Below are 24,426 nucleotides of genomic sequence, written 5' to 3' on the forward strand. Positions count from 1 at the left end.
CTTTCCTCCTCCCCTTCTTGCCTTCTCTACCCCCATTTTTAAAATAGCAGTACTTTTCATACTGTCAGAATTTCATGTTGTGACACCCCTACTCAAAAGTTATGACAGCAGTGCAATGACAGCCACTGCCTCTCGAGAATCAATCAGGCAATTAATTTTGTAAATGAAATGCTGATTATACAAAGCTTCACATGAGAGGCCCAGTGATTAAAATCAATTTAACAAATTGTTTCAGGTGGGACTTGATTAATAATTTGCTGTAAATGCTAAGGATATATGACCAGCATACTTTTTTCTGGTTGTCTCTGTCTTTACTATATATAACCATTATTTGGGTAGAAAAAAAATCTACAGGTAAGCTGTGTGTGTGTGTATATATGAAATATAATTTTTTTTAGGCTTCTGACCTAGTTACTAGGAAAGTAAAACCATTTTCATATTAGTCATGTTATTCACTCTTAGGTTATTTCACTAACTAAACCTACTTAATATTGAACAGTGGATACTTTAGCTATTACCATAATATACTTAAAGGACATTAGAGATAATGGAATTGACCTGCTATATTCATCAAAGGTATCAATGTTTGGAAGGATAACTTTAATAGAGCAGGAAATAGATTTCGTTAACATTTCTAAGGATCTCACATTTTATGTGCTATTTCCTTAAAATAACAGATTCAGAAATACGTGGAGGAGGGGAGCCCAGAGTGCTATAGGGATGTTGATTGCTTCTTTTTGATTTTCCTTTAGCCTCCTGACTTCTCTTAGTTTATTCTTTTTTTTTTTAATCTTCTGTTTTAGAATTGGTAATGGTTCCAAGGCAGAAGAGTGGTTAGGGCTAGGCAGTTGGGGTTGAGTGACTTGCCAGGGTCACACAGCTAGGGAGTGTGTGAGAACAAATTTGAACCCAGGACCTCTTGTCTGCAGACCTGACTCACTATCTGTTGTGCTACCTAGCTGGTTAATTCTTGATGATTTATTTTTGTTGTCAATAATCTTGCCCCTCTGGTTTTCTTTATTCTTCTTTTGGTTCTTAATCTTTTGGTTATTTTACTCTTTACTGTCCCAGATTTGAGAATTGTAGGGGGATCTCTTGAATGTGTTTGCATTTTTGGATGTTTTTGGTCTAGTAAAAGGATGAATGGGGATGAGGTTGAATAGGAGCCACAAAAAATGTTAAAACAAGAGCTGACCATAGAGAACTGGTAGAGTTCATTAAATGCCTCCTATGGGCCAGTTCTCTAAGCTTTAGAGAAAAGGAGAGTCCCTATTTTGGGGGAATTCACAATCTAATGGAGGGAGCAACATGCAAACTACAAACAAGATATACACAAGATAAATTGGAGAAACTCCTACAGGGAAGGCAACTAAGATCAAGGAGGAACCAAGGGGAATGGCTTCTTGCAGAAGGTGAGCTTTTAGCAGATGCCAGATGGAAAGCAGGGGATCTCAGAGAAGATGGAGAAAGTGGGCTAAGGAGGGGGAATGTTTGCAGGCAGAGAGGACCACCAGTGAAAAGACAGAGTTGTTGATAGAATGTTATGTGTGAGGAGGTGATATTGCTGATCCTGGAGTACTTGGAGGGGGGAATAAGGTGTAAGAAGACTGGAAAAAGGTATGAAAGTTTCAGGATATGAAAGGCTTTCAAAGCCAAACACAGGGCTTTGTATTTGATCCTGGAGATGATCGAGGGCCAAAGGATTTATTAAATGGGGAAGGAAGATCAGACCTACGCTTTAGGAAGATGAATTGGCTGAGTAGAATGGAAACAGACTTGAGTCAAGGAGACGGACCAGCAAGAATTTAGGTTGGAAAGCAGCCCAGAATCCCACCTCTGTGAATTTTCTGAAAACCGAGTTTCAAATCTAGTCTCACTGGAGACTTAGGGCTATGCTGGTGGCTTATCTGAACTTCAGTCCTCTCAAGGGTCACATTGTCTAACTCCATGTTAGAGATATTTGTAAAGCTTGTTAGGTCTTGTTTGATTGGAGCAGGGATGCATATTGCAGCCACAAGTTATCATCCAGTGAAAGTCTTGTAAACCTGATCATCCTTCCCTGGCATTGTGTAGATGCTAATGGAGCCTGGTAGTTGTCCATCAGTTACACATCATGCTCATTGCTTGCCTTGCCTGCCTCTTCAGTGTCATTGATGTTATAAATGATAACGATGGTTATTATTGGTCAGTCATTTTCAATCATGTCTGACTTTTCATGGCCCCAATGTGGGGTTTTCTTGGCAGGGATACTGGAGTGGTCTGCCATTTCCTAATTCAGCTCATTTTACAGGGGAGGAAACTGAGACAAACAGGGCTAAGTGACTTGCCAGGGCTAGTGTTTGAGATTGGATTTGAACTCGGAGAAAGAGGCATCTTCTTAATTCCAGGCTGAGCCCTCTATCCACAGAACCACCTTGCTATCCAGAGCATGACGATAGCAGACATTTATTAGAGGGTCTAAAGGTCTGCAGATCTTTTAAAAAAATATATTATCTCATTTGAATTTCACAGAAGTCCTGGGAAATTCTACAGGTGTTTCCATGTCCGTTTTACAGATGAGGAAACTGAAGCTTGGGGAAATTTATCAAGTGATTTGGCCATGATCACATGACTATAAAATATTAGAGGTGAGATTTGGACTGAGATGTGCCTATTTTGTGTTCAGCACTTGATCCCTTGTGTATCACAATGCCATTTTAGAGGAGGAAACTGAGTTACAGAGAGAAATAAACAGCTTTTCCTGGGCCATGGTCCTAATTAGAGGCAAAGCTGCCTCTCCCCACCCCCCAATCTAGTAGATCTCTGGTGTCTGGAATGTATGATTTTATTCATTCATTCATTCATTCTTTCATTCATTCATTCATGCCTCTGCTGCTAAAAATTCTTAGTTTCTTTCAAGGCCTACTTTGGCTTCTATTTCTCACCAGAAGCCTTTTGTGATTTTTACAATTGTTAGTAGTCTCTCTGTCAGATTTTCTCTTTTTATACCTTATATTTTCTAATAGAAGGCAAGTCTCTTGGGGGTAGGGGCTGTTGTTTTTTTTTTCAGTTTCTTCTTTGTCTCTCCCAGTTCCCAACAAAATACCTTACAGTTGGTTTATACTTTTATTTATATATTTATTGTATTAAATTTTTTTTTAATTTAGAATTTTTTTCCATGGTTACATGATTCATGATCCGCCCACTCCTACTCCCAGAGCTGACAAGCAGTTCCACTGGGTTATAACATGTATCATTGTTCAAATTGGTTTATACTTTTAACAATACTTGTTGAATTTAATTGAGAAGATGCAACCACATGTGTTTACTTGAATATTTCAGTCAGTGTTTGATCTCAGTCTTGTGGGTACCCCCTTGAATCTTGATTTGCCCATCGCCACATAACTAATAAATATCAGAAGAAAGGGTTGAACCCAAGGGGAAATAATGTATTGTACAAATTTTGACAGATCTCTTTTTTGTTTTATCTGTAAATATGCTTGAGATGATCTTAATAAATTATATTTTCTGCCAAGCTTTCTCTACTCATTTTTCCATCTACCAATTCTTTGCTATTTTATGAGTGGGATTGATTATTATCTTCTTTTTTTCATGAGATTTTACAAATGAGTTTATATTCTATCCTGAGAGTTGCCCTTGGCTGTCATATCTTTTCAACTTGGCAAGGAGATAAAGTATCTGCTAGCATGAACAGTTTTTAGGTTCTCTTTAACCTCCTTGTGCTAATTGCTTTACATTGATTAAACTTTCCTAAAACATGCTAAACCCTGTTGTCTGTTTCTTTTTCTATTTCCCCTTTTAAAATTTTTAATTTAAAAATTAAAAAAGTTTAAAACAGTATTTTGTTAATTATGTAATTTTGGAGGCATTTTTTTTATCATGCATTATATCTAGTTTTCTTTTCATTTTTATGCTTAGGATCCATTGCATCTTTGATTTAGAGCTAGAAAGATCTTAGTTATCATCTTACTCAACTTCCTCTTTTTTTAGATGATGAAATTTTATAGATGAGAAAATCAGCATAGAGACACAAAGAGACTTTTCTTTCAATCTGTTATTAATTTTTATTTCAAAAATTAATGGTTTAAAATTTTTTTTTAAGTTAATGGTTTGGATTCACAGAAAAAGCTGATTTGGTAATGATTTCTGCATCAACAAGAGTTTCTTGTTTATTAAGATATAGCCAGTTTTGTCATTATTATTATAATTTTTATGTTATTGAGCTCTAGTGTCCAGTACCTTGTTATTCTTCTACTAAATATTCCCAAGATACAGGTATAAGGTTTCTGTATAGTTTACAAGCCTTAGATCTCTTTCTATTCTTGACTCTGAAGTGTAGTTCCCACCATTTTTTGCCTTCTTCCTCAAAGAACTGGGAAATGAATATCCCACCCCCCAAAAGGGTAAACATCTTTTCTCTGAAGGAGCTCACAGTTGAGTGGGGGAGACAACATGGGAGCTGATATGTAAAAACCAAGTTCTATACAGGATAAATTGGAAATGATCCTCAGTAGGAAGGCATTAGCTTTAGGGAGATAGGAAAGGTTTCTTGCAGAAGGTGGAATTTTTAGCTGAGATTTGAAGGAAGCCAGAAGGTCAGAATAAAGAGGGAGAGCATTCCAGGCATAGGGAATTGAGAGTTGGAGATGATCCTCAGTAGGAAGGCATTAGCTTTAGGGAGATAGGAAAGGTTTCTTGCAGAAGGTGGAATTTTTAGCTGAGATTTGAAGGAAGCCAGAAGGTCAGAATAAGGAGGGAGAGCATTCCAGGCATAGGGAATTGAGAGTTGGAGTGCCTTGTTTCAGAAACAGTCAAGAAGCCTTTTTAGGGGGCAGCTAATCAATGGATTGAGAGTGGAGGTCCTAGGTTCCAATGTGGCCTCAAACACTTCTTAGTTGTGTGACCTATTGTCCAGCCCTTTCTGCTCTTCTGCCTTAGAAGCAATTTAGAGTATTGATTTCAAGATAGGTTAAAAGTTTAAAAAAAAAACACTTTTATATAGAAGCCAAGGAATATTAAAGCATATAGTTTATAATATGGAAATGTTTTACATTATTAAACATGTAAAAGTCTATATCAGATTGTTGTAGGAAGGATGAGAATTTGGTTTAAACTTTAAAAAATGAAGGCTAAAATTGTTTTTTCATAAACTTGAGGGAAAAAATTAGTAAATAGAAAAAAAGAAACATAGATTGGGAAGACTTACTGCATTTTTTTTTAACCCATACCTTCTGTCTTAGAATCAATAGTAAATATCAGTTCTGAGGCAAAAGAGCAGTAAGTGACTTGCCCAGGATCACACAACTAGGAAGTGTCTGAGGCCATATTTGAAGTCAGGTCATTCCATCTCCAGGCCTGGCTCTCTCTGCTGAATCAACCTCACTGACCCATTTTATTAAATTTTTAACAGCCTTTCTCTACTTTATCTTCTCCAACAAATATTGGTGCATAATCAATGATCCTTTTTGTTTTTAACACAGACTCACTCATCTCAGGCACTGCAAATTGAAGTGATCAAATATCTTATGAAATGTTGCCATTATAATTGAGTCAAAATTCTGTAAAGTACTTTGCATGTATGCAAAGTTCAAGGTGTGTATGTGTGTGTGTGATCTCTTTGGCATTCTGTGTGTGTGTGTGTGTGATCTCTTTGGCATTCTGGTGAGGCAGGTGGACCAGATGGTTTTAGATACAATTTAAATAAATACATTTACAACATAATACAAATACAAAATAAATACAATTTAAATAAAAATTATATGCATGCATAGGATTACAAAAGGAACCAATTGTCTCCAAATGCAGCTATCAAAATATTCTTTTTAAAAAGTTCATGTACCCCAGGTCAATAACTCCTGATATAAATAAATGCAAGATAGTTTGAGGAGGGGGAAGAGTATTGACTGCAAGTCTGGGAGCTTCCTTCTAACTCAGTTTCTCTAATTCTATGAACCACACCTGCTTGGGTGATGGGAGAATTTCACTTAGGAAGCTGCAGCTGAGTTGCTACAGTGGAGATAAGGGCTGGGGTGGGGGTGGGTGGGATTGGTTCTGTGAATACCTAGCCTAGAGATGGAATGATTTGAATCTGTACATTTGCCTAGAACCATGAAAGGAAGGCCAGAAATGAAGATTTAAATCCCAGTGGGGAAGAGGGCCTTGAAAGCTGCTCTTAATTTTTGTTACTTGCTTGTTTGTTTGTTTTTAATCCCAGAAGCAATAAGGAGTTGCTACTTAGAAGGCTTTTGAGAAAGGAAATGTGCTTTAGAAAGGTAATTTTGACAGCTTTGTGTATGATAAATTGGAGAAGGGATAAATTAAAGGCAGAGAGACCAGGTCAGAGACTATGGCAGTAATCAGGTAAGAAGGGATAAGAAGGGTGGTAGAATACAACATCTTCTCAAAGCAATAAGGAAACTGGATTAAGGATGGATTGGAAGGAAGAAAATAAGTTTTGTTTTATCTTGAGTTCAAGGGATGGACAGGCTTCTCTGGGTGCCTCTACTGCAGGTAGTTGTGTGGGATTGGAGTTCAGGTGAGAGTCCAGATGTGGCTGCTTTTGGGTGGATTGTCTCTATAGAGAAGTTCTGATAATTTATTTCATAAGTATATTTTATTTCCTGGGGTGGAATTTATTTCCTGAATATAATTTATTTCATGACTGATATCAACCAAAGAAGATAATACAACAGAGAAAAGAGAGCCCTTTTGGTTTCGTTGGGAATAGAGTGCTTTGCAAACTTGAAAGGGGAAATGCATATAAATGTGAGTTTTTCTATTGTAGAAATTAACTTGACCCTGCCTTTACTGCGGTGGCTGGATAACTCACTTAGAAGTGAGTTAATCCTAAAACAGTAATAGGAGGCTAATCAGTCATGTCAGCGACTTAGAGTGGAATCGTTTATTAAGATGTAGTTTGAGATTTTTTTCCCATTATGTTATTGATTTTTGCCATGTCCAGAGAAAATTCACAAGATACAGGTGTGAAGTTTCTGTGTTGTCTGTAAGTCTTTGGCTTCTTTCCTTTTTTGACCCTGAAGTCCATTTTCTAACAAGTTATCAAATGAGGCAGATGGTCCTCCTAGCCAGAGTTTGCCTGGAGGATTTTAGCAATTTCAGAACTTTTGACCCTACTCTTGTACTTCACCCAGGAATATTTCTTTTGGATAGTTTATCTATACAAAGCATCTTAAAAAAAAGAAAAGAAACAGAATAAAACCACCTTAGGGAAAAGGGACCTTGTGACGCCTCTCATCTCTTATCCACCTCTACCCTGTCTTATTTCAACTCTCACCTTTAAGAAGCGCTGAGGTCAAGGCTTGTTCTAACTGCTGTTGTTCTACAAAGAGTCCTGTATAGTCAGTTAGAAGAAGCCTAGCCACTGACTCGCTTGTTTTAACAATAGAATTTTTGTGCAGCTGAAGGATTCGGACTTGAAAAGATTTGAGGTGCTTGTGGGGATTTCTGTCCTTGCCACAACTTCTGCATTTGAATATTTACCTTTATCCCCTAAACCAAAGCAGAAGTGCTACTTTTGTCCCATTAGACCTGCCATTAGTCAATCAGTAAGCATTTGTTAAGCTCCTGCTGTGTTCCAAGCACAATCCCAGGGTGTGAGGGAATACAGAGAAAGGCAAAAAAGACAGTTGCTCACTCTTTAAGGAGCTCACAGTCTAATGAATGAGACAACATGAAAACAATTGTATAGAAACACACTCTATATACAGGATAAATTGGAGGTAATCAATAGAGGGAAGATGAGAGTGAAAGATTCAGGAAAGGCATCTTGTAGAAGTTGGAATTTTTGCTGGGAAAAGCACCAGGCTAGAGAAATTTGTTTAAGTTTTGGGGAAAGAATTTTTAAAGCCTTTTTTTTTCTTTTTGGGTTAGGAGGGGTTTTTACTGTCCTCTCTTATTTGTAATTAATTTATCCTATCTTTTTGTGCCAATAGTCATATGTTTACTATAGTGGCTGGTTAAGTCACTTAGAAGATAGTTTGAAGGCGACCAAACTCATGTGAACCTAAAAAGTGATTCACGTAGGACCCAAACAGAGGGAAGCTCTTAATTTCTCTATTGGCCATGGGAGAAACAGCTGTGTAGAACAAAGATGACATTTAGGTGGTACTTTAAGGTTTGCAGAGCTCTTTGCATAAATTAACTTCTTTGATCTTTAAATAAAATTTATTTTTATTTTTAAATTCTTATATTCTGCCTAGGTAACAACTCTGAGACAGAAGGGCAAAGACTGGGCAAATGGGGTTAAATGACTTGCCCAGGAGTCACATGGCTAGGAAGGATCTGAGGCAGGATTTGAACCCAGGTCCTTCAGATGCTGGGCCTGACTCTTTATCCACTGTTTCATAGCTACTTTGTTAGGGTGGTGCTCTTATTTCCCTTTCATAAGTCAAGGACCAGAAGAGGTTAAATGATTTGCCCAGGGTCACATAGTTCAAACCCAGATCTTCCTGACTTAAGTGGAGCATCATAATTTCCACTGTGAAAACAATGCACATATTTATTGATTTTTAAAAATTGCTTACTTATCAAATATAACATTATTATTCTTTGGATAATAATAATAATAAAATAATAAATAAGAAGAAAATATTGAATAAGAACTACGTTACTTCAGCGGACACAGTGGTGCCTGAGCTCATGAAACACAGAATAACTGAATAACTTTGTTTCAATGCTGCATCTCTATGCATCTCTATGCAAAATATCAGAGTACTTGGAAGCCATTATAAACATTTTCTCTTCTTTTTCCTCCCTCCTTACTCTCGTATTCCCTTTGGAAAAAGGTAAGGAAAACATTTTGGAGGGAAATTTAAATGTGCTCCACTTACTAAATGCTTGTCAGACTGAAATGTCATTACCAATCACTTCCCTAGTCCTATCTCTGAAATACTGCCTGCATTTATTCCTTTCTTAGTCTTAACATAGCTATCATTCTTGTATTGGATCTTATTTACTCCCTCCCAACTCCTACCCCTCACTAACTACTGCCATTTTTTTTAAACCCTTACCTTCCATCTTAGAATCAATAACGTCTATTGGTTCCAAGGTAGAAGATGAATAAAGGCTAGACTTGCCCAGGATCACACAGCTAGGCAGTGTCTGAGTTCAGATTTGAAACCACTGAGCCACCTCATTCATTGCCTCTGGGCCTCCATTCCATCTTTATACCATTGCCAGACTTCTCTTTCTTATTTGTTAATCTGATCATGCTAGTCTTACTAAGAATTATCCAGTGGTCTCAGAGAAGGAAGAGGTCAATGAATTGGGCATGCAACTTAAAAAACTAGAAAGAGAACACATTAAAAAGCCCCAGGGAAAAACTAAATAGGAAATCATAAAAATCAAAGGAGAAATTAATAAAATTGAAAGTAAAAACTATTGAACTAATAAGTAAGACTAGGAGCTGGTACTTTGAAAAAACAAATAAAATAGGTAAAATACTGGTTTAATCTAATAAACTAATGGGAAAAAAATAAAAGAAATAGAAACAAAAGGAAGAAAAAGAAAAGCTCCCTCATGTCTCTCCAGTTTATTGGACCAGAGACATTTAGACCTGGAAGGGACCTTCTGATCAAAATCTTTAAACATCTTTATTCTACTGATACTGTCTTCCTTCTGCTTATCCCACATACTCTGCAAACTAGAGTGTGCCTAAGCAAATGCTGGCTTCCATGGTCTCATAAAATATTCCATCTTTTATTTTTTCCTTTGCCTTTACAAAATACTCCATCTTCTGGCCGCACATTTCCACTGACCTCCCTTTATGGCTCTACTACTTTTTCCTCCTCTCCCCTCCTCTTGGCTCCCTTCAAGTTGCAGCTAAAAGCCCACTGTCACATGAAGCCGTTTTAATTCCCTTAATGTTAGTGCCTTCCAAGCTCTGATTATTTCTAATTTATGATTTGTAGATTTTGTTTATGCATAGTTGTTTTCATGTTATCTTCCTCATTATTAGATTGTGGGCTCTATGAGAACCAATGACTGTCTAAATTTTTTTTTTGTCCTTCATATCCTGAGCCCCTTACTCCTTTGGACTTGGCACATTTGTAGGCACTTAATAATTGCTTGTATGCTGACTTGACTAATACTTATTTTATTGCCCTCTGAGAGAGCTAAAGGTCTTTCATTCATGACCTAAAATATGCATATAGTATATCACAAAATTAGCAGGTTTAATATGCCCAATTTAAAAAAATAATGTATTTAATAGAAAATAATTCAATTATACTAATTTAATTTGTTTCGATTGAATTTTATATATATATATATATATATATATATAGACACAACCACAATCCTGGGATACTTTAAGAATTCCAGTTTCCTATTTTTTTCCTATCTATGAGAAGTATGTGAAAACTTAAACTGAAGGATCAGTTTTACACTAAAACAAAGAAAGTTCTGTGTTTTGACTTTGGTCTCCTCTCTAAGATTAAGTAAGGCAAGAGACAGAAATGTTGATTTCCATAATAGAGCTGAGAAAAAGGGGGAAAAAATAGCTTTACATTTTTGGATACAGCATTTGCCTTGTGGACATTTTTGTTTAAAATTCTAACATTTTAGAGCTAGAAAGGAACTTGAATGATAATTTAGTCTCTTTCTAACCAAAACCAAATATCTTGGTAGGAGATTTTGTACTAGATGCAGTCCGTGATTTCTTTGAGTTCTCAAAGTGCCGTCAGGACTGTCTCATCTGAAGTTACCTAACGCCTATTTATGAAAATGAGTACCACATATGTATTTTTTGAAATTTTAGTGCTCCATTACTGATTTACTACAACCTTCAGATCCTCTTCTGCTCTGTGTGCCTATAACCAATTTTCCATCTTGAATTGGTGACATTTATTTTTCTCCAAGGTCCATTTTATTGCATTTGTTCTTATTAACCTTTATCCTATTCTCCCTGCCCTCCCCTCTACCCCCAATTCACTAAGGTTACTTTTAAATTATTTTCTTATTTTCAAGGTGCTTAATAATACTCTTGGCCCTTCCGTCCCTTCACTAACCCAATTAAATGAACATTTTCTTCTTTATTCACACCACTAATAAATGTTAACATATAGAGACTCAGGCAGTGTCCTGTACATTTTGAATATACTTATGCGTTCTTGTCTCCCCTGTTAGAAGGTAAGTTCTGTGAAAGTAGGCATTGTTTGATTCTTTGTCTGCCCCTAATGTCTCTCATGTTGCCAGTGACTTGTAAGTATAAATGAATAATACAAAAATAAAATAGTAAATATAAATTAGCTATGGGACCCTAGGCAAATCACGTAACCTCTTTAAGGATGTTTCCTCATATGTAAAATGGGAATAGTCGGACCTAAATCATCCATAGGATAATGTGAGTTCTATATAGAACTATAAAGGACTTCATAAACCTTAAAGCAGTCTACAAATCACTGCACTTATTGCTACAGCATCTTCAGCATATCTCATGCCCTCTTCACTAGGATCATCTTTCTAATTACAGATTTTCTGCTTTTTCTGATACTGAATTCTTAAAATTGTCACTACTCCAAACTGAGTTTCTCTGGATTGACCCAAGCTTCCCTTTTTTCCCCCCTGGATTAATCAGCCCTGAACTAGAAATGAGGAGTCTGCCTTCTGATTGGAACTCTGACATTAGCTAGATTTGTGGTATTAGGCAAGTAATTTAACCATTCTTCAGATCTTTAGTTTTTCCATCTGTAAAATGAGAACATTAGACTAAACAAACTCTGTGGCCCCTTTAACGTTTCTGATTTCTGTGTTGCTTTATTTATTGCTTTATTTATTTTTGATTTAGTGTGACTATTTCCCAACATCAAAAGAGATCTTCCACATGTTGCAAAAGATGAAGGAATCTGAAGTATGTAAGAATGACAAGTGAGAGGCTACTTTGGCAGAAATGTGCCCTGCTTTTATTTGAGAGCTGTGCCAATGACTTGGCTTCATAGCATAGTTATTGCTATGTGCCTTACAGGTTGCTTTAGGTTTAAAAAGAGTTCTGATTGTAGTTTGAAAAAAATTTTTTTAAAGACATTTTATCTTAAATATTTTATTTAAAAAGTAATCATTCAACATTTTTGCTTTTTAAGGAATCTTGATATCCCATTGTTCCATCACTGCCCCCATATGTATTTTCTCTCTTGTCCCTAATTTTGTATTTTCCCATTGCCTTTATTCATTTCTTGAATGGTGTTAAATTTTGCGTGTTTCTTAGGGCTACTCTGAAATAAGTTTATTTCTTTTCTTTTCTATTCTTTTTGAACTCTATATACTTTTTATATTGTCAAATCCCCATTTGACCAACTTGGTAAAATTTCATTGGTTCAACAAAATAAAACGCTTGGCTCTAAGTTTTGGAGGGCAAATAATTGATTTTATTTAAGATTAATTGTATATCTAACACATAGATTATAAATTATAAATCATTATAATCAGTATTATAAATCAAACAGGCTTGATAGTGTAGGTATCTTCGTTCCTATATTTCTAATCATTTCAGATTGGTAATGGTGAGTTCAGTAATCAGTAGATTGAGTTTGCTCTTTTTGAGAGAGAATACACATTCTTTAATAAGAAGGAATAAATACTCTTTTGTGATTCTCCTCCATTCTTGACATTAGTTGAATTCATCTGTAATGAATAGAAAATTATTGAGCCTAATGGTGTGAGCAGAGTACTCACTCATTGGTGTTCTTGAGCATTTTGTTTCCTATTTCAGAAGTGTGTCCAGAACTGACATAACTACAATCATAATTTTACTTTGAATAAAAAAATATTCATTTTACTATCTGTTTTCTCTGGTTTAGTGATAAAAAACAAATTCATTGTGGCAATGAACACAGCTTGGTCCATTGAGGTATTGTTAAATTCTGACCCTTCTAGTTTTAACTTTTGGAAGTATTCAATTCCAAAGAACTCATGCATAGCATAATGTATTGCACAGCCCTTGGCACTGTAGAGAATATATAGCAATAACCCTGCCATTAAGAAAACTTTGTGATTGAAGTTGAAGAAAGGGAAATAAATCCTGGGAGAATATTTGAATAATAATGATATAAGACATATCACAAGACAATGTTAAGTGCCACATGTTTTTAATACTAGCAGTATTCCCTATACCTAGAATGAAGTCTGCCATCTCTCATTGCTCCAGTCTTTGTTGAAATTCCTCCATTGCTTTGAAACCTAGCTCAGCTACTCTGCATGGAGACTTCCCTCATACTGGTCTCTTCACATAAAAATGATTTTTCCCTCTTATAATTTATCTTACCTACTTTTTTTCAGTATGAATATTCTCTTGGCAGCGCTCTATGGTTGTAAGTCTTGAAATACCATCCTCTTTGAAGAGTTAAAAAGTTGTGATTGACCCAACAGGACAACAGAGAGACCCACAGAAGGCACAAGTAACCTCTAGCATTTTTCTGAACTATATTCAAAAGTATAAGGGTTATTGATCAATGAAGAAGTCCACAATGGAAAAAATGGTAGAGTAAGAAAAGAACTGTCCAGGTGTTCCCTTAGTATCCTCAAAAACATGAACAAACCTTGAGGAAGGCTTCTAGCAGTTTCCATAGATACTTTCTAAAGTATATACCTATATATGGAAAGTTATGGATAAGAAATATACTAGGGTGGCCTGTAACTCTTTTTTTAAATTTTATAGTATTTGATCATTTCCATGCATTATTCATTAAAGACAAAGATCATTTTCTTTTCCTCCCCCCCCCCCCCCCCCCCGTAGCCGACGCTTGATTCCACTGGGTATCACATGTGTTCTTGATTTGAACCCATTGCCATGTTGTTAATATTTGCATTAGAGTGTTCGTTTAGAGTCTCTCCTCTGTCATGCCCCCTCAACCGCTGTAGTCAGGCAGTTGCTTTTCCTCGGTGTTTCTACTCCCTCAGTGTGTCCTCTGGTTATGGATTGTGTTTTTTCTCCTAGATCCCTGCAGATTGTTCAGGGACATTACACCGCCACTAATGGAGAAGTCCATTACGTTCGATTATACCACAGTGTGTTGTGACCTGTAACTCTTAATAAAATTTTAAGTTTATGACAGCTTTCACAGTGGAAAGTGGGCAGACAGTTATCAAAAATACACTAATGAAGAGAATTAACCAAAAGGGCACATATCCATTGAAGGATTGTGCACATTTTGTTCTTATTAGCCATACTTCTTGAGCTAGAGCTGGTTCTATCTATATTTGCATCCTTTAGGGCTTAGTGTTCGTGGTTTGGGGAGTGGGGCAGGGAGAGAAGAGTGTTCTGGATCTGTACTTTCATTTGTATGGAAATTCAGTGCAGATAGACATTTCATCTCTAACTTGGTCTTAGAGAGTTGCCTGGTGCTAAGAGAAGTTGTGTCTTGCCTTTGGTCATCTAGATAATGATGCATCAGAGGAAGGACTTGGACTTCCTAACTCTGTGTTTGCCTTTTTATCTACTCTATCATTACTTCTAATTTAGGGCATCCCAAGTGAGGATATTAGAATGGATCTGGAAGGCTTTCGAAAGCACTCTTCACAGTAGACCACCCTATTGCTGTCATTGATTAGAAGACATAGAGAATATAAGATCCCAGTATGCTTTTTTTTTAATTATAAAAAAGCATTTGCTTTGGTAAAGCCAAAACTCACTTTAAAGACTCTTTTCCGACTAGGTGTCTCCTATGCATACCTTAAAATTATTCAAAATCCCTTGACTAAAACAACACAGGTAACTTTAGTCGACCTGTTGATCATGAACATCAGACAGGACATAAAATAATTAAATACATGCTAATCAAAGTTGCTTACTGATGTCATTGAGAACATCTAGTGTAGAGTTCATCTTTGTATAAGGATTTCCTGTTGATGGTTAGGTACCATTGGCGGTCTGTTTTTGTTTTTTTTTTTTTTTATAACATAGTCACTGTATCAAGCCTTGGAACACTGCAAAGCCTTCTGGGCAACTCTGAAAAGTTTGGTGTCTCTGTACCCCTGGGGAAAAAACCACATGGATGAAGAATGCTTGTTGTTCAGACTATGCCATGCATTTGGATGGATAAAGCCTGAAAATGGCCAAATTTGGCTCAGAATTAAACAAGAATAGAGCAGTCTAGGTTGTGTGTGGAAAATTACAGAGCTCCTTTAATCATCCTGAAATCAAGGCGCATATTTTTGAACCCTAGAAGTACTAGTTTTAAATCAGTTGATGCAAAAATGCACTTGCCACCTTTGTTTTTTTTAAATTCTGGTCCCTTTCAATACCAATATTCAACCAATGTTTTTATATGATTATGAGTGGTTACACTAGTATCAGAAGAATTAAAATTTAGTATTTCTCAGAGGACAATGGAGGGGTGCTTTGTATGAGTTGGTTACAACACATAAATCTGGATGTTGTTTCTTTGAGGAAATATTAGAGTTTCACCTGAGACACCAAAATATATTTCCTCCACGCCTTTCTCCTGCCCTGGCTTCACCTCCAATTTGGGCTTTGGTGGTTAGCAGCAGTCATAGGCGCTCAAGAGGTACTGGCTAGAGGGAGTAGATGTCTGTGGTTTTTGGTGTTCTCCATGAATGGGATTGTCTTTACTTGAACGAAGTTATTAGGGAAGGCAACAAAGTGAACATTGCCTTTCTTATTCACTTAACGAGAAGAACAGTGTCTAGGTAGCAACAAAAGATCATTCTACTGTGCTGTGTTGTGGTCTAGACCACACCTGGTGTGCTGTGTTTATTTCTGGGTGCAACTGTTTTAGAGAGAGCAGAGAGAGAAGTCCTTTCTAATGTCCAAAAGAGGATGATCCCATAGTGAGAGGACTGGAGACAATGTCATATTAGGATCTTCTGAAGGTCCTGGGAATGTTAAGCTTGGAGAAGAGAAGACTAGGAAAAGATAGAACAGTCTTAAAGTATTTTAACTGTTATTATACGAAAGAGGAGTGTTAGATTTAATTATGTTTCAGACCCAGGATAGGCAGAAATAAGAGCCTGGAACGGAAATTCCATAGGTAGATTTAGGCTTGATTTAAGGAAAAACTTCCAGCCTAATGATCAGAAGTAGATCGATTGTTTTCTAAAATGGTAGAGTTTCTCTCTTTCCCTCCTCTCTTTCTCTCCCTCTCTTCCAACTCTGTCTCTCTGTCTCTACCTCCCCCATTCCCCTATTTGTTGGATGCTGTCAAAGGGATCTTGAGTCAGGTTAGGGTTAGATTAGAGGGTCTCCGTGGTTCATTTCAACTCTTAAATTCTATGATCTGTGAAAAGCAAATATTATGCAATAATAAAGCTTCATTTCTCCAAAAGTACTTTGAAATGTATAGTCATAATAACTAGCCTAACGTTGTTTAGCTATGTTTTATTCTCTTTGAAATGGTTTCTACCCCAGCCACCCCCTCCTCCTCTCAGCATGTTTTGTGGTATTCAAAACCATTTGCCTATTTCTACCAAATTGGAACTCAAATCACAGCTGTCATAAGCGTGCTATCGAGATTAGAAAAACAGATGTTTTGGAAATATTTGCGTAAAGAAAGATTCAAGGACCATCAGAAATGCTAATGATCTCTTTAAAAAATATAGCATAAACCTTTTGCTTAAATGGCTTGTTAAAAATGACTAGTGTGATGCTTTAAATGAAGCACTGTTGGAGGAGGGATGTCTGATAAAAAATACAAGGTAGGTTTTTAGGTTGAATTGGGAGTAGGAGAAATCACTGTTCTTAGGAGTCCTTGTTGAATTTTTACCTATTCAAGAAAAGAGAAGGATTTAATTTCTTTTTCCTGGAAAGCAAATAATAGCATAGCCAGGTTTGACATGCTAATTTTTGGACATTTTAGTATTGAAAATCACAGAAATTTTATTCTCCACTGAATTGGTGGATTATGAAATAGCAAGTAATAGAGGACTAGAGAGAGAAGATTGAAATGAAGTGTTTTGCAGAGTTTGTCCTAGCTATATTTTGATAGTTGGGCTATTAATTTTTAATCTATGTTGATTTCTTCATAATTATACATTATAGGCATTTCATACAGTGCACAGATATTTCTTTGTAGTTTGAGAAATTTAATATTAGTTAAAATTAAATCCACATTAAATAAGGTTGTGGAAGTTTATGGCAATGATGTCCCAGATTAGAAAAAAGCAAGTCCAGAGACTGATAGAGGAAATTGCTGTACTGTTATCTGCAAAACTAAAATATAGACATTCCAAGCATTTCCCCATTTTTAAATTTCCGTTTTAATTAAGCCTGTTTTGGTTGTGTAGTGTTTAAAATGAAATAAATGGACCTTTCTATTGCCCTGGGCTAATCCAGATTGAATGGAAAGATGGAGTAGCTGAACATCATGGAGAGATGATGACTTTGTATTGGAAATATATCCTGTTAATTTGGTTTACTCAAGTTGGGTCTCTGTTAGGCCAATAGCTTATTTCTAGGCTTTCCCAATTCCTTGTTTGGCCTGTTTTTCCATAAAGCCAGAAAGAATATTTTGCCTTGGCTCATCTACAGATCCCTAGACATATTACAGTATTGTCTGAGTCACCTGGTGAATGACTCCGGGGATTTAGTCCCCTTCCTCTGGATCCAGAAAATCATGGCCTCTCTCCTTGCCTCATTCCCCCTCCTTGATACTAATTATCTGTCACTTAATCTTACTTATTCCTCATCCACTAAAGATATCTATGCTTTCTCGGTGCTTATTTCCTTGTGATTTACAGTGTTTATCTTTCCTTTTTTCATCACTCATACCCATTAGAATCTGAGGAATAATCTTACTTTGATGGGCTGGGGGGCAAACATCTCTAGGACGAGAGATTGGGAGGAAGTCCTTTTGTTCAAGCAAACGTCATTCCTTTATCCCCCCATATTCCTCCTTCCATATCACCCTGAGCTCGGATAATATTAACCTTGGTCTTACTGCTGAATGGCTAGTCATTTCAAAATATTCAGGATGTGGATTTTTCTTGGTTTTTACATTTTCTGTTTTTCAGCTTTGTGGCTACTTTCTTGCTCTCTTACCAGGAAGATTAAAAGAATGAGTGGAGGTAAAACAGTCAGTGTTAGTAGTCAAGGTTTTGATATGATTAGTGGTTTAGGCATTACCTAGAAAAAATGCTAGAATTGGAGTCAGGAGACAGGTTCTAATCATGGCAGTGCCATCAATTCAATTGGGAGACCAGCCATAGAGTCATCATTTTAATTCTTTGAGCCTTGGTTTATTCATCTGTTAAATGAGTAGGTTGGCCTAGATCATTCACACTACTGATATTTTTGTGATGGTCATCATCATCATTCTCAGCTGTATTTATATTTGTTTTGTTTTGTTTTGTTTGCAAAGCACTTCACAAATAGTATCTCATCCCCATCATAATTCTGGAAGTAGATGCAATTATTATCTCTGTATTACTGATAAGGAAACAAGCACACTGATTAAGCCACTTATCCAAGGTCACACAGCTAGTTTGAATGCTCAGGTCTTTCTGAGTCCAGGTCCAGTACCTCCTTTCCTACAGAGATGCCTCTATTCATTTTCTGTAGGTAGGTGAGAAAATCCTTGCTGTTGCTTCAGACTCCCAGTTGACTCTGTGTCCCAGAGGCCATTCTGAACTTAACACGGGTCCTAAAAGGAAAATCAAAACAAAAGTCTAGTTTGGCTTTTGTTAAGTCTGGTAGAAAGCTTGGCTCCTGGTTTACATTATGGCTTGGTGGCTTATTAGTACACATGTATATTATGTAAAAGCCTTGACATTTTCTTTCCATATAGTATTTTTCAACTCTAAAAACCTGCCCTTTCGCACTCTCTTCAGCTCACTCAGTCACAAATGTTTGCCTGGGACTTGCAGATTGAGACTGAAATAAAATTGTTATTATTCTGAGACTACTTTGAAGGCAGAAAGTATTACTAATCACCAGACATAGAAGTGTACTTCATTTTAAAATACTATTAAGCTAAAAGGAGTTGGGTGAAATTAATTATCATGCTCACTTCCTGCATACATAATAGAAATTCAGATGTAAATTTTTTCTCTGCTTAGGGTGCAAAAATCTTTTTTATCTCTGACTCAGGGCCCTCCCAATTTAAAAAACCTTTCTAATTAATGAGAAAAAAATAGAAAATTTGTGTAATGTTGCTGTTAGTTAACATTCTTCTGCATTTTAATTTGTCAAGTAATTGTTCTTAATGTTTTCAAAATAGAGGTTCATTGCGTTGAATATCTCTGATGCTTATATATCCTCTCAATAAACTTTTCTGTCATCTATATGAAGAATATTTTTAAAAAACAATCCCTTTTTTCCATTTAATAACAGGGCAGTCCAATGGATCCAATGGTAATGAAGAGACCTCAGTTGTATGGAATGGGCAATAACCCTCATTCCCAGCCTCAGCAAAGCAGTCCATACCCAGGGGGGTCATATGGTCCCCCTGGGCCACAGCGTTATCCAATTGGAATCCAGGGACGGACCCCAGGTGCCATGGGAGGAATGCAATATCCACAACAACAGGTTGGTGGTGGTTTTTTTCTTACTTTGGGTGTTTGGTTCTTGCTCTCATTTTTTAGGAGTTGGGGGAATAAAGGTAAGTGATAAGCTTTGAAGCAATTCTCTCTTAATATTCTCTAGTAAAAGTCTTCTAATAAGAGTTAATCCTTTAGACTTTCCCTTGAGATAAATATACTTGTTTTTTAGTTCTTTAATTCATTTGTCGGTGAGATTAAATTTGCAAAATTCCTTGTTAATGGGCATGAGACCAATCATGGCCATATTTGAAAGATAAACTGCCCATATCATTGTATCACGTTGAGTTTTTCTGCTTAGCTTCTTGTGTAGTCATTTAGTCTGCATTTTTTTCCTGAAAAATGATTCCTGTGAATTTTTAAATAGAACTAATTTCTTAGAACTGGATCAATTTGTTTATTATTTAAAAAATTAATTTGCCATATTCTCTTTTAAAAAATGCTATTTACAGGAGGCAGCTGGGTAGCTCAGTGGATTGAGAGCTAGCCCTAGAGATGGGAGGTCCTAGGTTCAAATTTGGCCTCAGACACTTCCCAGCTGTGTGACCCTGGGCAAGTCACTTGACCCCCATTGCCTAGCCCTTACCACTCTTCCGCCTTGGAGCCAATATACAGTATTGACTCCAAGAAGGAAGGTAAGGGTTTAAAAAAAAATGTTATTTACCACCCCTTTTTGTTAGTTTAGTATTAGCATTTTATGTATCTACTATCTTTTCTTTAAGCCTCACAACAACCCTGTGTAGGTAAGACCACCAAGTATTCTCATTTTATAGAAAAGGAAAGTGAGACGGAGGGAAATTTAAGTGGTTTGTCCAGACTCCCTCAGCTGGTAAAGGTCAGAGGCAGGATTGAAACCTAGTCCTTCCAGGTCCTGTATTCTAACACGGTGACATAGTGTTTTCCTTTTCTAGACTCAAGGGGCTGGAAGTTTCCTTCAAATGATTTTTGATTAGAACTATATTTAAATCATTGTGCAAAATTGAAACTATTCCATATGGAACTTTGTTAGTGTGGAACTGGGAATATAAATCATGTTTGGCCCTACGTGCGATTAATTATTAAAAATACCAGGATGATGAACCTATTCAGGTCAGTAAACATTTATTAGATTCAGGGTGTTGTGTTAGGTCCTGGAGATACAAAAATGAAAAATTATCTCTGTCCTCAAGGAACTTAGAAGGTGAGGTCATATTCTTAACAATAATTCAAGATGGTAGGATAAAGTGGAAAGAGCATTGAATTTAAAGGAGACAAATCAGAACTCATGAGATAAATAGAGTAGAATGATGGATGATACCCATAGCTTTTGGGAACAGGAAAGGTGTCCAGGATGGGGCAGGCTTGAGGTTTTTTTTTTTTTTAATTTCTTATTAGAATCAATATTGTGAGCAATAAGGATTAGGCAGTAGAGGTTAAGTGATTTGCTCAGAATCACACAGCTAGGAAGTGTCTGAGGCCACATTTGAACCCCAGACTTAACATCTCCAAGCCTGGCTCTCTATCCATTGAACCATCTACATACTCCCTCCTTGAGTCAAGTCTTCAGCAATGGACAGCAGTTAATGCAAAAGCAGAGAGATGGGAGCCATTGGAGTTGATTGAGCAGGAGAATGAAATCTGTAAATATATTATTTAGAAAATCACTTTGGCCCCTGAGTGGAGTTTAGATGAAGAATAGGGAAAGACTTGAGTTAAGGAAACCAATTAGAAGCCTATTGTAGCAGTCCACATCAGAGATGACGAGGGCCTACACCAGGATGCTGGTTCTATAAGTGGAGAGAAGAAAATGAAATTGAGAGATGTTATAGAGAAAGAGTTTACAGAATATATGGGGTGAAGGATGGAGAGGACTGGAGATGGACCCCAGCGTTCTATAAGTGGAGAGAAGAAAATGAAATTGAGAGATGTTATAGAGAAAGAGTTTACAGAATATATGGGGTGAAGGATGGAGAGGACTGGAGATGGACCCCAGCATTGTAAACCTTGGGTGACTGGAGGGGTGGTGATTCCTTCCAATAAGAAATTTAGAAAGGGAAGGTTTCAGGAAAAGATCATAAATTCTTTCTTTGATCACAGGTTTCAGGTAGTCCAGTTATTCTTGAATCATCTCCTTGATCTGTTTTTTTTTTTTTGTTTTGTTTTTTAGGTCAATTGTTTTGCCGATAAAAAAATTCACACTTTCTTCTAGCTTTTTTCATCCTTTTGACTTTATTGCTTCTTGACGTCTTGTTGGAGTCATTACCTTCCATTTGGAGAGATTTTGTACTTCTTTCTATTTGGCCAGTTCTTTTTCCTTCCATGAATTTTTGTATCCTTTTCCATTGGGCCTATTCTACATTTTCTTTTTTAAAGGAATTCCTTCAGTGAATTTGTGTATCTCTTTTACTAAGCTGTTAATTTATTTTTCATGCTTTTCTTGAGCCACTCATTTTCTTTTCCTAATTTTTCCTTTACCACTCTATTCTTTTTCTTGAACTCTTCCAGAAATTCTTGTGATTTCATTTAATTAGCATTTTTCTTGGAGGTTTTTTTTTGTAGCTATTTTTGCATTGTTGTCTTTTGTGTTTGTTGTTGTCTTGATCTTTCCTGTCAAGTTCTTGATCAAATTCTTTTTTTTTTGTAATTGTTCATTTTTCCAGTCTATTTTTTGACTTTGACATTGACTTCTGTTGTCTTCTTAAGTTTTCTTAGGCTGAAATTTTTTTTTCCCCCTGAGCTTTGGTAGCTTTCTCACTCAAAAATTTGATTCAATATGTTTATTTCAAAATTATTTGGGGGAGAATGCTGGAGAGTTTTGCTGCATGGCTATTCCTAATTTTCTGTCTTGGAAAGATGTAAGTTATGTAACAGACAAGATGAGTTTAAAAACTATGGAACATCCAGTTAGAAATGTCCAGTAGGCAATTAGTGATATGGTAACAAAGTTCAAAAGAGAGACTAGGGCTGGATAAATAGATCTGGGGTCAAATCTCTGTTTAGCTAGTTTCTACCTATGCAACTTTTAACAAGATAAATTAGATCTCTGAGTTTGTTTTTTATCACTAAAACAGATAATTTTATCACTTTAACAGATAATTTCTAAGGTACTTTTAATGGACAAATCCTATCCCTACATGTGTTTGCAGATTGTAGTAAAAGAAGAGTTGAGAATTCATTCACTGAGGCACGTATTGTGATATTGTAACATTGCTTGTCCTTTGTTATTGTAGTAGACAAAAGTCCCTAATGGGATGAGTTTAGGGGATGTCCAACCAGTTCTAAAATTAGCCTGAGTGTTGATTATGTAAAAAGAGTACAATCAAAGGCTAGAAAGGCAGAGTGGAGCCAGATTGTTGTAGGCCTTGAAAATCAAATTGAGGATTTGGCATTTTGTTCTGTAGTCAAATCAGTGAAAAGTCACCAAAGGTTTTTGTTTAAGATTATTTTGGCTGTAGGGTGAAGGATGTATTGGAGAGAGGAGAGATTAGGGTCAAGAAAACCTGTTAGGTGGTCATTGTGAGAGACTTGGGGCAAGCAAGACATCTTCAGAATCTATTGCAGGGGTGAGAATGGAAAAGAGAGAAACACTAGGATTTGGCCATTGTTTGGGGAGGGAGGAGAATAATCAGAAAGAAAGATGATTCACAAGTGATTTTACAATTCAATATTATGCCTTGGACCCCAAAGATTTTTAGATTTGCCAATGAATAATAATGATACCACCACCACCACCACTACTACCACTACCAATGTTGATGATACCAAGCACTTTACAACACTAATATTTGTAGAACTTCCCATATTTTTACTTGATATTTCATATGAATATACAATGTTTAATACTATTTTAGGTTGGATTGGCTTTTCAGGTAGCTTACATTGTTTATGATATTGGAACAAAATGAGATAATTTTAGGTCATTCAGCAGTTGACAAAAAGAGATTTGCTTAGCCAGAATTGAGGAAGGCTATTCAGTAAGGATAGGCATTGACAACACTTCCAGTTGTTTCAATTTTGTCAAATTCCTTTGCCTGCATTATCTTATCCTTTCCTACCGGCTAAGCATCAGAACACCCCTGGAGCCTCTCCTTCCTGGCTGTTTTCCTACTCACGAAGTGATGTCCCAAGCCAGCCAAAACTGGAGCACGGTCGCAATACCCAGTAGGAAAAAATTAGCCAGACTTGCATGAGGTTAGGATATTGCTCTTACCATAAACATCTACAGAGGAGAAGATGCTCCAACCATATTAGTTATCTGCTCTAGGATTTAACCCATTCTCGGGAATTCTTCCCACTATCTAATCCAAGTCCTGTATGATGCAGGAGAAGCTGGTAACTTCATACTCTGTCTAATGTGGATGTGCAGAACATCTGTATTCTTTATCATTATTAAGTTCCCATTCTGAGACAAGGTTTCAGTTTTTTTTCCCCTGTCTTTTTAAGTGGAAATATATATATATATATATACTCATTTTTTTTCTCCCTTTTCCAAAATACTATCAATATGAAACAGGGGGTAGAGGGAGATAGGAAACAGGAGTAAGTTGATGGATCCTTGTTAAATTGAATAACTCCACTTACTAAGGAAAGTGACCCACCCAGACTTAGAGTAATTAGTAACATAGTTATACTCCGGTCCTGGCATTTTTCTGTCCTTTGCTTAAAAATTGGTTTGAGAGAGAGAGAGAGAACAAGAACATATATTTAGGAAGAAGGACGATTTTCCAACTGCTTATGAGGTGGTATTCTTGACTTTTTTCCTGTCCTTTTAAGTTTCAGGTTTGAGGTTTATGCTTTTAAAATCCAGATTGCAGCTGCTGCAGCACTAGCTTATTTTTAGGTCTGCTTATAGAAATAGAAATATATTGAGTTTCTATAAACCTATTCTCAATATCGAGGGAAATAGAAAAAAGGAAGAAAAGGGGTGAGAGGTAGATAGAA

The 24,426-nt window shown here is 36.5% G+C and overlaps 1 protein-coding gene across 11 annotated transcripts in view; it reads left to right on the top strand.

Annotated features, from left to right (window-relative positions):
• ARID1B (AT-rich interaction domain 1B) overlaps nucleotides 1-24,426 on the top strand; it is a 557,650-nt gene that overhangs the window by 50,436 nt on the left and 482,788 nt on the right. For all 11 annotated transcript variants that reach the window (XM_056818981.1, XM_056818980.1, XM_056818986.1 and 8 more), the window contains exon 2: nucleotides 19,301-19,495. In XM_056818981.1, coding sequence (XP_056674959.1) covers nucleotides 19,301-19,495 — 195 coding nt within the window. The remainder of the gene's footprint in view (nucleotides 1-19,300; nucleotides 19,496-24,426) is intronic.

Source organism: Monodelphis domestica, chromosome 2, assembly GCF_027887165.1.
Source record: "Monodelphis domestica isolate mMonDom1 chromosome 2, mMonDom1.pri, whole genome shotgun sequence".
Lineage (NCBI taxonomy): Eukaryota > Metazoa > Chordata > Mammalia > Didelphimorphia > Didelphidae > Monodelphis > Monodelphis domestica.